Source organism: Camelus dromedarius, chromosome 14 (genome assembly GCF_036321535.1).
Source record: "Camelus dromedarius isolate mCamDro1 chromosome 14, mCamDro1.pat, whole genome shotgun sequence".
Classification (NCBI taxonomy): Eukaryota; Metazoa; Chordata; class Mammalia; order Artiodactyla; family Camelidae; genus Camelus; species Camelus dromedarius.
In genome coordinates, this window is record NC_087449.1 from 52,221,912 (window position 1) to 52,237,304 (window position 15,393).

The window sequence follows — 15,393 nt, forward strand, 5'->3', positions numbered from 1 at the left end:
CACACCACACGGGTTATACATGCTGGGGAGGCCCACACAGTAATACACACCAGGAGGGGACACAACACCCTGGGATAGATACCTACTGGGGGGAGTACACACACCAGGGTGTACATCGGAGGCCCCACACTGGGAAAATGAGGACATACCACATGGAGACATATATGGGGGACACACTACACAGGGTTACATACATGGGGGCCCGTACATGGACGTAAATGAGGGAGGACTCACACCAGGATATGCTGGGCACACATACTAGACACCTGGGGTAAGGGTATGGACACAACTCCCCCCACCCTACTCTTCTGCTACCACTGCCAACTAGGATTCCTTTATCCTCCTTTTCCTCTCCCGTCAAGGGAGGGTCCTGTAGGGGTCTCCTTAAAATTTATAGAAAATTGCCTCTGGAATTAGATACACCTCTTGACTTCTGTTTGCCAGCTGGGAAGAGGGGGAGGCGGGGTAGAGGCCTGGGGAGGCCTCAGGCTGGTCCACCTGGCTACCCATGGGGGAAGTGGAGGGGACTACACTGTCCTAGGTGTCCCTGTGGGCTGGACACACCACAGGCATCACTTCTTTAATCCTCAAAGCAACCTTCTGAGGTGGTGCTGTCATTCCCGTTCCAATGTACAGATGATAAAACCCTGAGTCAGAGATGGTTAAGTCCCTCAGGCAGTGAGTGAGGGGACCAGGATTCAAACTTAGGCCCACCAGACTCCAAAGCCTACATCCTTCTCATGTGACTGAGGGACTGGCCTCTGCACAGCTTCTGGGGGACACGGCACAGTGGTTTATGAGGGGCAGAGCACCTAGGGAGCCTCTGAGGTACCGTTCTCATGAGGTGGTGTTCGAGCTGGTCCGTTCCCTCCCTGCCCTCCTGCACCCAGTCCGTGGTTAGTTCGCTGTACGTGAGTCTCATCTTTGCAGCTGGCTCAAGGACATGCCCCAGGAGTTGCCCACTTCATTTGGAGCTTTCAGAACTTGCTGACTCCCCACCTCGACACAGCCTTGGGCCCTGGGGTAAGAGCTCACTCATTCTAGCAGCCTCTGGCCTCTACGTAACTCAGGTGACCTCTCCAACCCTCACAGGCTCAGCTGCAGGGACCATCCCTACCCTCCTTCCTGTCTAGCTTCTGCCACCTGTCCACACCCTCACCTCTGGCCGGGGGTTCCACAGCCGCACAACAGGGTCAATGCCGCTGGTGGCCAGGAAGCAGTAGCTGGGGTGTGGCTGCAGGCAGTTGACGATGGACTCGTCCCCCTGGAGCACGCGGACCAGGTTGGTGGTCTCCTTTTCCCAGATGAAGAAGGAGCCATCGTCAGAGCCACTGACGATGTACTGAGCGTTGCTGGCGGGGAGCAAAGGGCAGGGAGGTCAGGTGGGGTACTGCCCTACAGCCTCAAGTAGAGGCTGTGCGGCTCAGGGAAAGGGGGAGCAGGAACGTTTGAAGCCCATCAGCCCTCCGAAATCTGAGGCCTTCCCCTGACTCAGAGCTCCCACGTACATGGCCATTCTCTCCACACTGCAGAGCCCTGTCACTGCTCAAGTGTTCCCTTAACCTCAGTGTCAGGGACTGCTTGGGTCCACCCAACTTACTCTCCCCCAAACTACATTATAAGGTCCTTGGGTACCAGGATCTTGCATCTCTTAGGTCTCTGGGAAAACTCTTGAGAACACTCTTGCCTGAGGCTTTCCTCAGAAGTCCTAGCTTTCCTGGATCCAGACCCCAAAATCCTACAGCACATCTGCCCCTCACACACCATTGACATTTAAAAGGGATCTTGAGGGAGATTCTTGATTCACAGTCATGTACCTAATCTATCCAAAGCAAGCACATCATCTGCAAAGGAGGATTGGGGGCAGTGGTGTCTGAGACATGGGCCATGACCCTCAGTACTGGGGGCACAGTTCTAGGAACATAAGATTGCCAGCCTCTCGGGGCTCTTGCCTCATGCCCCCAGCAGAGGAAGGCTCCAGGAATCCAGATAAAGAAACCAAGCTCCAGCACATGGAGATAAAGGGAGCAGGAGGTGGGGGGTAAGGGTGAGTCCAGGCGCTGCGCTGGATGCTTTCTGGATTACCTCTTAGTCCTTGTTATGGCCCCTTAGTAGGATGGGGTGGTTTCATTTTACAGACGAAGAAACTGAGGCCCACAGAAGTGAAGCCACTTGCCCAAGGGCTGGGGTTTGAGACTCTTTCCTGAAAGCATTATGTCCCCACACCTCCCCTCCCAACCTCCTGCTGCCAACTGGGCTGTGCCCCCCTCCTCTTCAGGGCCTCGGACCTGCCAAAGAAGTTGGCCTCCTTGATATCCGTGGTGGTGTTGCAGTGGCCACAGTAGCGGAACTGGTAGTCGTAGCTTCGCTCCCGCAGCACCATCTCATCCTCTGAGATGGAGTCCTTGCGGCTCGTGCTGCGGAGGCGGACGGGGCCGCCGCCGCCGCCGCCGCTGCCGCCGCCGCCGCCGCCACCGCCGCCGCCACCGCCACCACCACCAGCTCCCTTCTTCTCCTCTGCGGAAAGAGAACAGGAAAGGTGAGAGTCCTGTTCCTCCCTCCCCTCCCCCACCTCCCCTCCATCCCCACTCCACACTGTTTTCAGTCCAAGCAGTAAGAAATGGAGGGCTACCTGCCTCCACCCCTACCCTGGAAAACTGAGAACAACTATGGGGAAGAAGCATCTTTGGATTTGGCCCTTGAGGGTGTTCAAGAGGAGACCTCTGATGCCAGGTAGGCCCTGGCTCAGGTCCCTGAATAATGTCTGGAAGCCCCAAGGAGGCACAGGCCCAACGTCTGTTTCTGTGGAGGTGAGAGGTAGAGAGGGGAGGGTAAAGCACTGCTGAGAAAGCTTTGAGGGGGGGTGATTTTTCTAAAGAGATTCATAGCTCTGAAGGCAGTAAGGTCCAAGCCCCCTTCTCTAGAGGACAAGTTATCATGGATCCCAACTGAGGTACTGACTGGTTAAATGCCTTGGGTAAAATCATACCAGTTTTCTCAGTGCCTTGTTCCTGCCTGCTTCAGGGCCTTGGCACATGCTGGTCCCTATGCCAGGACTCTTTACTGCCCCAGCTACACTTTGTATCTACTTAATTCTTCCTCCTCATCCTCAAGACCTCAGCCTTAATGTCTCTTCCTCAAGAACCTGAGTCTGTCATCGAGCCCTCCCCCAACACCTACACCCTGTCAGGTCCCCAGGGCATTGTTTCTCCTTCATCGCTTGGTTCCTTCCCAAGGCTATAAACTCATGAGTACAGAAATTCCACCTGACTTATTCCCAGCTGTATTCCCAGGACCCAGCACAGTGCCTGGCACTATTTAGACAAATGAATCAATCCATGGTTAGCAAACTGCAAAGGAGAGTGGGAGAATCCATGCCTGTCCCCAGTGAGCTCCCCGCTCACGTTCACAGACCACAGTTACCCAGCTCACTCTCCAATGCTACCCTGGTGAGCCATGCAGGACCTCAAATGCTCTCTATGCAGGTAAGGCAGCAGGTTCCAGAGGCTGTGCTTTGCCCAAGGTCACATGGTTACCAAGTGGCAGAGCTGAACTTGGAAACTGAAGCTCCACATCTGTGCCCAAGGAATTTCTACTGTCCTGTGCTGCTGTCTCTTCTGCACCCATGCAAACAGAAGCAAGCTCACTCCAGCCACTACCCTGAACTTAGACCCCAATGGAGTGGCCAAGGACTGTCTGTGAGCAGGAGAGAATGACCTGCAAGGCACACTGGGTTCAGCTGACTTTTATCCTAAGTTGCGGGCACTATACCAGGTGCCTCAACATGTTACTGCTAATCCTGGTCTCAAAGAGACCAGGTAACTATCTCAAGGTCACATGGTTTCTCAATCAGTATCTCTAACCCCAGAACTACATCCTCTCCAGAACGTCATGCAGCACCTTAAATAGAAAGAGTGACAGCAACCCCCCCTCAGTACCCACTCACCACCATCATTTTTGGAGAAGAGGGCAGCCGTGATGTCACGTCCCAATGCATCACAAGCGCTGCTGTGTGCCTGCTCCGGGAACTTCCCTTTGAAATCATCCAAGCACTCCAGGGCCTCAGCCACGTACTTGAGCTCAAAGAGGCATCGGGCCAGGCGGAAGTGTGCCTTCAGGTGGCATGGATTTAGGGAGATGGCCTTGAGGCAGTCCCTCAGAGCATCGTAGTGGTCACCATCCCTAGAAAAGCAAGGGAACGTGGCTTGGAGGTGGGGCCATGTGGCATGCAGGAGTCTCCACTCAGTCTCCTTCACTTTCAGTGGCCACCCCACCCCACCTTTGAGAGATCTCAGGGCAAAGGTACTGGGGGGGTGGTGAAGAGAATCTTGGATCAGCCCAGGCCTTGCTCCCCAGAAGAAGGGGTTTGTTAAGGAGGCAAGCCAGGAACCTTGAGGTCTTGGGTAGGTAGGAAATGGGAGGTAGGTGGTGGCAAAAACCAGTATCCAGCTGCCCTCTGCTGGACACAGCGTGCAACTGCACATCCGCTCACCCCAGGCACCCGCAGCTCTGCAGCAGAAGGCCTGGCATCTTGCCCGCCTCAGGCTCCCCAAGCCCTCCTTCTCTCTTCCTCCATCCACCTCCTCAGATCCCCCCCCACCCCCGGCTGGCCTTCAAAGCCACGTCTGAGGCAGGGGGCCCTCAAGGACAGTTCTGTGGTCTGGTGAAGCCAGAAGTGCCAGGCTGGGGATTCAGGGTCTGACCAGCAGGCAGCAAGCCCTCAGCCAGACCCCCCTCCGTCCTGGCTGACTGATCCACAGCAGCTGTGGCCTCTACCTCCCGGGGCTGGAGGATGGGGCCTGACAGTCTGGCAGAGTCAGTTCTCTGGAACCTGATGGCTGTGTGTGTGTGTGGGGGGGTTGCTGCACGCCAGGAGCTCCAAATCGTCCACACTCACTTCTCCAAGCCCCCAAAGCAATAGATATGGGGAAGTGGGAATGGTTTTCTTTGGGGAGAGTAGTTGGGGGTTGGAGGCAAAGGAGAAGCCCCTCCTTCTCCCACTGTGGGCCAGAATGTAAGATACAGATTCCCCCAGCTCTGTAGACCAGTTCCCACCTCTCAACTGGAGAGCTGGATGGGTCCCTAGGAGCCACTTCTCCTTTGGGAGCTGGTTTTCTTTTTCTTTTTTTTTTTTTCCTGCTGGGTTGAGGTGGGCCCAGGACCCAGCTGTCCTAAGCAGCACTCCCCAGAGCTGGTGGTCCCTCCATGAAGGCATGGCTCACAATCCTCCTGAGTGGGGCCAGAGAAGGCCCAACATGGGAGATGTCCTCCTAACCCTCCTCCCCTACAGCACTCAGAGGGAGCATCTGGTCCTTGGAGCAGCCATGCTCAGATTAGGACACGCAACTCAGCCATTGTGGGGGCAGGCAGGAGACAGAGTGCTTCAATAGCATGGCCTGCGTCAGAACGAGTGGCTGTGACGAAGGAGCAGGCGCTGTTTGGAAACCCAATTACCGCCTGCAAGGTGCCCCTCAGAGCTCCTGGGGAGAGCCAGACCAGCGACCAGCCAGGAGCCGGAGGCTGACAGCTCCCACTGCATCCAGGAGCAGATGGCAGCCCTGGGGAGACTGGCCTGGGACAGAATGTGACATTCTAGGGGTCACTGGCAGGCAAGTGGGGATGGGGAGGCTCACCCATCCAGACATACTGCCAGATCGATCTCCCTGAAAAGACAGCCCTCAGCACATCCCTCTCCTGCTCAAAACTCTTCAGTAGCTGCCCATCATCCACTGAATTAAGGCCAAAACACCACCGCTCTGCATTCCAAGTCCTTCCCAGGCCAGCCCCAGGCTACCTCACAGACTCATCTCCTGCCAGTCCCTTCCCGAACCCTCTGCTCCAGCCAAATGGATTTGTTGTTCTGCAAACAAGCTCTCCAGTCAGTCCCCCACCCCCATGCCTTTGTTCACACCACTGCATCTCCCTGGGAATGTCCTTCCCCCACAGTCCCCTCCTCTTTTCATCTCCTTGTCTAAGCCTGCCCACACTGAAAGCCCATTTAGACATCACATCTTCCTGATGCTTTCCTGATCCTCAGTTAAAGTGACCTAACTTTCCTTGATGCCCAGAGCACTTCACCTGACCATTAAAGACTTACTGCTTCCTGCCTCTTTGGTGATGAACCATGTCCACATCTTTATCCTCCATCCAAAGGTTGGGCACTCTGGAGCACAGGAACTGAAAGTGACAGACCTTTGTGTCCCTAGGTCCTAGTGCATAGAACATGGCTTGGGAAATCATTAGTCTCCCTTAGCAAGAATGCAGGAGTGAGACAGCTCTCAGCATAGAGCCTGGATGAAGACCACTGCATTCTACCCACTTTCTGGGACAGGGAGGCAAAACATCTCAGGATGGCCCCCAAACTGTCATCTCCTGGATTTGGCTGCCATCTGAGCCCTTGGCAAACTCCTGACGCCTGAGCTAAGGTCTGTGGGGACAGCATCTTCCCAAACCCCCATCCACCATCCTGCTGACTTGGGTGGGTTTCTTAAGCTTCTCTCTCTGGTCTGCCTAGTTGCAGCCAGACGATGGCACACCAGCTGGCCTGTCTGTCTGGGCAGAGCTGACGGATGCCAGACGGAGCAGAAATGGCTGTGGGCCCAGCTCTATCCATCTCCCGTCCTGGCCCTGGCTGGGGTATGGGGTCTGCCTGCCTGCTTGCCTGCTGGTGCTGCAGGCAGAAGGGCTGGGGGCCCTTATGGTCTCCAAAGATAAAGGTTCTTCAGGATATGGACCTACTCCTTTACCACTAGCCACTACAACACAGCAAGACCCACAGCCAGCTTCAGATATCTGGGATCTCATTTGTGCTTGGTCTAAAGGGTCCAAGAGCACAGGAAAGCAAACCCCAGGGTTGAGCTGAAGAATCATTTCAAATAGATACAAACTGAATTCACCAAATGCCTCATTTCCATCTAGCAAGACTCTACTGCTCCTTTAAAGTCCAATTCAGGGCCGAATTCTCTAAGAGTTGGGATTAATCATTCTCTCAATTCCCACTTCCCCAGTGGTCATAGCACTTTATAACAAAGCACCATGTTGATGCCTCTCGTGAACATGTTCCACTTAACTGTGAGCTTTCCTGGTGCTTGAGACTTCCTGACTAACAGGTCAGGCGCCAACCCACCACCAACCTGGAGGTGGGATGGAGAAGCCTGGGCCTAAGAAGCCCTAAGAGGCAGCAGGATGTTACTGCTACTTTCCTGGATGCCTCAGCAACTTGGCTCCATCAGGCCCACTGCCTTCATCCTTCGTCCTGGCCCAGGCCCACTTACCACTTGCGCTTCATGTAGGCAGCAGCTCGGTTCCCGTAGAGCATGGCGTTGTGAGGGGCCCTCTGCACGGCCTTGCTGTAAAGCTGAATGGCCTGGGTCCACTGCTGGCAGGCAAAAGCCTCATTGGCTTGCTGTTTCACGCGCTCCAGGTATGGGGGCAGCTCTACCTGGGGGCTATGGGGGAAGCAGAGCCAAGTCAGGCCAACCAAGGAAAGTCAGAGAAGTCCCTCAGGAAGTCTGTAGCCCTGCCTGAAGGCCACTCAGGTTTTCTTGGACCTTGGGATCTGCACTGTCATCTAGAAGAGGGTTCCATTTGTATCCTTGGCCTGGGTTACTGTGAGAGGGAATGGTCACAATTCCAGATGCTCTGAGCCAGTGAAAAAACCAGACAGGCAGAAATGAAGCTATCCTGGACAGGTTTGGGGAATTCTTAATCAAATTCTTGGGCATGAAAGTAGCTGACACCACTTGCCTCCGTGCTGAGCTTCCACCCAGGTCCCTCCTGTGGATCTCTTTATAGATAATTCTGTTTTTCTCAAGGGCTAGAGGATCTGGGCACATTGAAACCAAAGCCCGCACAGGGCCTGGCAGTGAACAGAGGCCAGAAGATGCTATGGATAGAGAAAATAAAATGGGGGAGGCCCATTTGTGTGGGACCCCTTTAGGAGGGGGCCCAGTGCTAACAGGAGCTAACCCCTGGGTCCTGATCCCAGCTACTGGTATCAAGGGACCAGAGCTTCAGTTGAACATGACTGGAGTCCTACCAAGTAGAAGTGGCATTGGGACCACTAGCCACATTCCAGAAGCCTCTTTGCCCCAGTTCCCTGACTCTGGGGTATGTGCCTGGGAGGGGGTCAGGAGGAAGGTTTACAGGACATGCCCTTCCCTCCAGTCCGTAAGGTGTAACTGGGGCTGGGAGGGTTGGTAAGTCATGCTGGCCTCACCTGACATGTGCCCTACTCTCCGGGAGCCGGAAGCCATTGCTGTGAAGGTGCAGGCCATTGGACACGCCATTGGACACACCATTGGTAGACATCTTGCCATTCTGAACTTCTGGCAGGGCATGGGGAGAAAGGAACAGCAACAACTTAGAAGGAGGTCTCCATTTCCCCTCGGCAGCCCTCCAGCTTCCATCACAGGGTCTGACGGTTCCATTGTGGGGCTATCCTCCCAGGGTAAGATCCACTCCCAGAAAGCAAGTTCTGACAAGCAGGCAAGCAAGGACATAAAGAAAAGCCTGTGCGCCCTCTGCTGGCTGGAGAGGGACACAACTTCAACTTGGCATTACCCTTGGCTGGGGGTGGGGATGGGAATGGGTGGTGAGGAGGTGCCTAAATCAACCGTATGCCTCAGCAAGAAGTCAGTGAGGAGACTGATCCAGGGCGAGAAGGGAAGGGCAACTACTTCAGGTTCTCAAGAGCCGAGCCATGGAAAGAACCTGTTTTTTCAGAGGGAAGTGAGAAGGGCTGTAAAGCAAATCCCCTTGACAGACCTCTCCGACCCAGTGTTACCTTCCTTCTTACTGTACAGTGTTATTTCAGAGAACCTACTCCTTTTGGAGGATCACAGCCACAGCACACGGGAAGGGGCAGGCTTCTCAGCAGAGGCAGCGCGCACTCACGCTCCCCAGCAGAGCTGCCCTCAAGGACACCCGAAGAGAGAACTTACCCCCTGAGGAGTGGCATTTTCTAGGCAAGAGGAATGTGTATGGCCGCTGCTTGTAAGTCAGGTCAAACAAATAGACCTAGGGTGGAGGGGTCAAGAGAAGAATGGACACTGTGAGGCAGGAATGTGGCTGGACCACACCTAGGTGGCTCCAGGAACACAGCTGAGTGTTGAGCAGGGAACCCTCAACCGAGGCAGGAGGGGTTTCTCTTGAGCAAACCTCAGGCAGGAAAGCCATTCCAGTTCCTGGCTGTTAGAGTGGATGGCCTGAAATGTTGTCATTACTTAGAATCATGTGTTTAGGCTGACAAAGCCCTCAGAGGTCTCATTTTACAGCTGGGAAAACTGAAGCCTCAGAGAAGGGAAGCAAGTTGTCCAAAGTAACACTGCTAGTTACTTCCCTTGGTAAATATTATCTATTGTTACTTAACACTTATTGAATTCTTACTTTGCTCCAGGACCTCTGCTAAGTGTTTTGTATGACTTTTCTTATTTCATTCTAAAAACCACCCCACAAAAAGGTACTATTATCATCACCTCCTTTATAGATGAAGAAATGTAGGCTTGGAGTTTCATTGATTTATCCAGGGCCACAAAAGCAACAGTGTGGCACAGCCAGCACCCAAAACCAAGTCTGTCTGGCTCCAAACCACTCTGCTATCTTTACGCCAGGTGATAGCTCAGCAATCTGAAGCCAGAGTCTGATTTCTAACTCAGGTGCTCACCCATTCTCCATCCCATTTCTCTTCTACAAAATCACACTTTGCCTTTTAATGTCATCAACAGTTTCGCTTGCCACGGCTCTCCCATCAGCCTAGGAGGGGTCGTATTTCACATTTGTCTCCCTCATGTTTATGATAATGTTTCTCCCAGAGTAAGTACTCAGTGTTTGTAGAGTAAATGAACTCATGCAAGGCTTACTACATATCCTGACTGAGAGCATGTAAACAGAAGGTTAAGCAACCTCCTATTATCAAAAAATACTTCCCAAACTTGGCTTTAACTACAGCCTGGCTGCATGCTCTCAGCCCCAGGATTTCCTCCTAGGAAAATAGCAGATGAGGAAACCAATGTTCAGAAAAATGAAAAGACTTGTTTAATGTCACAATACACAGCTAGTGAACAGGAGGCCAGCATTTGGAGGTAAGTCTGTCAATTCTAAAGCTTACACTCAAGGTCAGGGCACTGTTCTGGGAATTCCAAGGATGTCATGTCACTTCCACATTTCACTGTAATGTCATTTACAACGAGGCTTCTTGTCTGTCTCATGATGGTGGATGTGGGGTACACAGCCCTGGCTGCTGGGTAATAGGAGCAGGGTCAGGCAGAGCCACCGTGGGCAGCCATCCATACCTGCTCTCCTCCCATGTTGACCAGCAGCTCTGTGCCATTGGGGCTGAAGGTTACATAAGTGGCAACCAGCACTCTCAGACGGTTGTTGTAGTCAGGCAGCTTCACTGGCAGGTGACCTGCAGGGAACAGCCCAGTCATCCTAGTGTGAGGCTCCCAGTCCCTCCCAGAAGGGGCAAGGGAGTTGTGTGAAGCCAGCCACATCAATGATGAAAGCAATCATCGTCAAAGCAGCTTCAAGTGTTGAGTCCTTACTATATGCACTGGGCCAACTGTTTCACATGCATTATCTCATCGAGTCATTACAACCCCATTTTACAGAAAAGAAATGAAGACTCATCATGGGTAAGTAATTTGCCAAAGGTCGCATGATGGCTGGTCAAAGGTCGGCAGGATTAAAGCCCAGGTCTGTCTGACTCTAAGCCCCTTGCTCCTGATCACTGCGCCATGCTGGCTCCTTGCACTGCCCCAGAGAGAGGCAGCACCCAGCCAAGGGTCTGGGGCCAGAGTTGGGCTGAGCCCTACCTGCTACGTAATACTGGGCTGCACCGTCTGGAAGGGGCTTCTGCCGGTCACAGAAGGTATGCACACCTGCTGAAGGGCTCTGCTTCATGCTTTTCCTGGTAGGAAAGCAAATCATATAGGTTATAATGCCTAACACTTCTCCTGGCTAGACCAGACCGCATTCCTTAGAGAAAACCCTAAGTCTCTATCCCTGGAGAGATGTGGGAGGAGGTACCTTTCTTCCTTACCCCAGCACCCCTAAAGGTCCAGCAGCTAGACAGCTGTGGACACATACACTACAGTGCTCTGTTAAGTATGTCCTGCCAACTGTCTTGGTCCTCATGGCCACCCTGTTAGCCTCATTTTACAGATGAGGAGGCTAAGGCTCAAGGTCCATGCTAAGTCATGTCGTGTGTGAGGAGTGACAACAGTGGCCCAAATCCACAAATGGAAGGAAAGCAGGCCAGAAGTCCCTGCACCTGCCCCAGGAGTCCACTGAACACCTAGGCTGGTGGAGCTGCTCAGGTCTGGGACATCTTTTGTTTAAAAAAAAAAAAGAGTAAAGTAAAATCACACGTACAAATAAAGGAATGACATGTACAAGATTATAACTCTGTACATACACTTATAGTAAAAGAACAAGCAGAAAATATTATACATCGTGATTTCTTTCAGGTGATGGATGATGGGTAATTTCTTCAATATACTTTTCGTATCTTAGAAAACAAGCATGGATTAAATTTTTTTTTCAAAAATCACAAAATTTTAAAAACCCGCTTTAAAAAGAAGAGGGCATGATGGTGAGGGGAAGGGGCTGCAGGCTCGCAGGGACTTGCCCACGGGAGGCCACGCTGTTCATACCTGTGGTTATGGATCATGCGAATGTCGTAGAGCCTCACAAAGGGCCCGCTGGCCCCTACTGCCAGGCAGTTGTTGTCCTGGGGGTTGACAGTGAGGCACTTGGCCTCCACCAGCTGGCCACAGTACTCTGTCAGGTCAATCAGCACCTCCGAGTGTTTGCTGTTCTCCCGAAGGTCATACTGGCTGTGAGAGAGGACACAGTTAGGGGATGGGGGGTCGTGTCCATAGGTGGAGGGCAGGGGAGAAGCCAAGGCCTCCTGTGTAAGGGAACTGGGAGGGGCTTTGGACCTGTTTGTAAATACTAAGAATGTCAAAACCACTCCCATTTCTTGAGTGCCCACTGTGTGCCAGGCACCTGTAGTAGGCTTCTCACACATTCTGTTTTATTCTAACATTACTCCTTAAGGTGGATACTATTGTGGCTTTTTTAAAAAACAAATTTCAATATTATTGTTACTGAGTACTATTACTAGTGACTACTAACACTTAGTGAGAAATTGCTTTGTGTCCAGTATTGCCCCTAAGTGTTGTACATGTATTATCTAATTAAATTCTCATACTATCCCTAGGTACCACTAGAACACTGAGGTTCAAAGAAGTTAAATAACTTGCCTGGATGACCCTGCAGACAGTGCAGAGCTGGGAAGACTGCACTTTAACCGCTCTGCTTTGCTCCTTGATTCTAATTCTTAATGCTATTCTTAATCTAGTTTCTTAGGGGAAACAAAAGAAGTATGGAGGTGACAGAAAAGAGAATCTGGTGATCTAAGAGCTACGTAGAAATACCCATTGCCAGGACAAGCACGAGTCCCATCTGGTGGTAAAGGTCATGCCACAATGTCCCGCGGGCCCCAGCACACTCCCACTGCCGGGACACAGGCACATTCAGGCACTGGTGAGGGCATCACCCACATGCTCACCCACCTCTGCAATAATCTCTTCATTGTTCACTTTACCTTTCTAAGCCATTCTCATCAGATTGCTCTTCCTAAAATATTTTGTTACATCACTCTCTTGCTCAAAAAATTACAGAGACTCCTCAACACTTTTAGCATGAGTTTACTTTTAGTTCACGTCTGTCAAACTCCTCAGTCTAGTCTTCAAGACATGATTTCACACACCTCTCCAACTTTGTTCCTCAGTTTTCTAAGTGTGGGTCAGTTACACCTACAGACTCTGTGCCTGTATGTGGCACGTCTACCCCTGCCTTCACACACTCTGCTCAGGCTGGGGGTCCACTCTGCTTTTCCTTGCCAACCCTAATCCTCCAAACCCCCTCTCTGGAAAGGCTCAGCTTCTGCTGGGGCGCCCTCCCTGGCTGCACCTGCTCCAAGTACTAGGCCCCCACTGAACGCCCTGGATGTTTAGCCTCTACCTGCTGCCCAGGCACAGCCCGGTCAGTCAAGGTCAGCAAGTGCAACACAGAGCTGGACCTACCACCAACTAAGTGCTTTCTGTCTTCTAAGTACGAAGCTAAAGTTTTACAGGTACTATCTCAATTTTAATGCTCAGGACAACAAAAGAGATACTATGATAATTCCCATTTTATAGATAAGGAAACTGTGGTCCAGGGGGGTCTACCCGAGTTATAGTTCATGCATAACTTACTTAGATACCCCTCCTCCTTTCTAACAAGGAAGAGGGTGCAAAGTCCCATAGTATCTCAAGGGAGGCAAGTAAGGCAGACTGGGGAGATAAGGAAGTTCTAAGGTCACATCTGAAGAAAGGAGTTAAAGGAGGGCAATGAGACCACTTTAAGATGAAGGGAGGTAGAGGCAGAGGTGTGACAATACAGGCCAATGCAAAGGGGGACAGTAACCATCTCTGGCTGGCTACCCCCCTTCCAGGTATGAGCCCACTGACCAACTGATCAAGGGGGATTTATCAAGTACCTCTATGTGCCAGGCATTGTGCTCAGCTCTAGGGACACAACCAAGGACAAGATAGACACAGACAAGATGGAGAAGACTGGCAAAACTCTGATAGAGTTTACTATTCAGTGAGGGATACAGACAAAAAAGTCAACCAACAAATAAATAAAATGAAAGAACTACAGATGGTGATGAGAGTTATAGAGGATACACTTAGGGTATGGAGACAGAGAATAATGGTGGGGGTCTGCTTTAGGTAGGATGGTCCAAGAAGGTGCATCTGAGGAGGTAACTGTTAAGCTGTTTCCTTAGGGTGACAAAGACTGAGAAAACCGGATAGAAGGAACAGAAGCGTGAAAGCCCAGAGGCAGCAGACTGTGTCTGAGGTGGTGAGAAGGCCAGTGGGCTTGGACGTGGTTCAGGACAGGGTAAGGAGTGGGGAAGGTGAAGAATAGTGTAAGTAAAGGTTCCCAGCTGAATCTGTCCACAGACAACCATCCTGGGCAGACAAATGAGGCTGGAACTCTGCTGGAGGGAAGGAGCCAGGTCTATGGAAAGAACTGGTAGGGCAGACGGGATGGGGGCACAGACACGCAGGGGAGCAGGGGAGGCACAGGCCCCACTCTGTGCCTCAGGCCCTTACCGGATAAGCCCATCCTCAGCGGCGCTCCAGAACGTGTTGGGCCACATGGGTGCCGTGGCGATGCGTTTCACCCGGTTGGTGTGGTCTCCAAACATGTGGATCGTCTCCTTTACTGTCAGGTCGTGGACATGCACCTTGGAGTCAGCTGCCCCTGTGATCAAGATTCGGTCCCCAGCGTGAGGAAGGAACTGCTCAAAAGAGATTGAAGAAGAGGTCAGCAGGTGGTGGGGGCAGGTCATGAAATGTTAGTAGCTTCTTTCCCTCTTCAAACCAGATAAGAAAAGAAGCCCAAGCAAGACAATCCACCAAGGAAACAGGATCTCGAGCATCAGCCCACAGGCCTAAAGGTCAAAATCGGGACATACACCTTTACTTTGCCAGAGTGGTCCTGACCTATGGAACCCTCTTCCTCTGATTCTTCCCAGGTAAGAGCTAAAAGGATAATAATCAGAGCTGTTACCATTTACTAATTATTTACCATGTGCTAGATATCCTGCAGGTAATTTACTGATACTTAGAATAACCCCATTAAGAACTGAAGTTCAGCAGGACTGTGTTCAAACTCAAGTCTGTCTGACTCCCATATGCCTCCCATAAATTATGACTATTTAATAACCTAAGGGTTAAGTAATAAATTAATCTTAAAATGAAAAGGATTTTCACTGTTTTAAGGGAGTGGGTGTTTTAAACTGGTTCAAATATTTCTGGAGAACAATACACCAAAAGGTAACAAAGATAAAAACAATTTCTATCTTTCAACCCAAAACTTTTACTTCTGAGAAATAATTCTAAAAGAAGAAAGGGACCAGTGTAGAAATGCTTCGAGTAGCACTCCTTACAAGGGCAAGGGCTGGAAATGGCTCAAATGTCAGACCTTGGGCAAGGGCTGAGCATCAAGAGAATACAACTTTATGCAGCTATTATACAGAATGAGAACCCAATCATTCTGATGAACTTGAGGACAAAATACTTTAGATCATATATGAAAAGGATAAAATAGCCACAAACACAACTCTGACTCACAGTTATGAAAGTATACAGTTCTTTCACCAAGCGTTGAGGAAGACAAATATTTGGGATGTTAGGTGAGTTCTTCTTTTCTTGAGTTCAAAAGATTGAATTATCTTTTTTTTTTTTTAATTAATTAAAGAGTTCCCTACAACCCACAGCAAGGCCAAATGGTGCTGGAGGGGTAGGGGGCATTATTTTGCATTTAAATAGCTGA

At 51.2% G+C, this 15,393-nt stretch overlaps 1 protein-coding gene across 2 annotated transcripts in view; it reads right to left on the bottom strand.

The window, feature by feature from the left end:
* Nucleotides 1-15,393, bottom strand: part of WDTC1 (WD and tetratricopeptide repeats 1) — a 59,214-nt gene that overhangs the window by 2,220 nt on the left and 41,601 nt on the right. The window contains exons 6-15 of one of the 2 annotated variants that reach the window (XM_064493887.1): nucleotides 14,169-14,356; nucleotides 11,655-11,837; nucleotides 10,815-10,909; nucleotides 10,293-10,408; nucleotides 8,943-9,018; nucleotides 8,219-8,324; nucleotides 7,275-7,448; nucleotides 3,947-4,182; nucleotides 2,289-2,517; nucleotides 1,160-1,352 (exon numbers count right to left, since the gene is read on the bottom strand). In XM_064493887.1, the coding sequence (XP_064349957.1) occupies nucleotides 1,160-1,352; nucleotides 2,289-2,517; nucleotides 3,947-4,182; nucleotides 7,275-7,448; nucleotides 8,219-8,324; nucleotides 8,943-9,018; nucleotides 10,293-10,408; nucleotides 10,815-10,909; nucleotides 11,655-11,837; nucleotides 14,169-14,356 (1,596 nt within the window). Of the gene's footprint in view, nucleotides 1-1,159; nucleotides 1,353-2,288; nucleotides 2,518-3,946; nucleotides 4,183-7,274; nucleotides 7,449-8,218; nucleotides 8,328-8,942; nucleotides 9,019-10,292; nucleotides 10,409-10,814; nucleotides 10,910-11,654; nucleotides 11,838-14,168; nucleotides 14,357-15,393 lie in introns of both variants that reach the window. The other variant, XM_064493886.1, reaches the window with a different exon arrangement.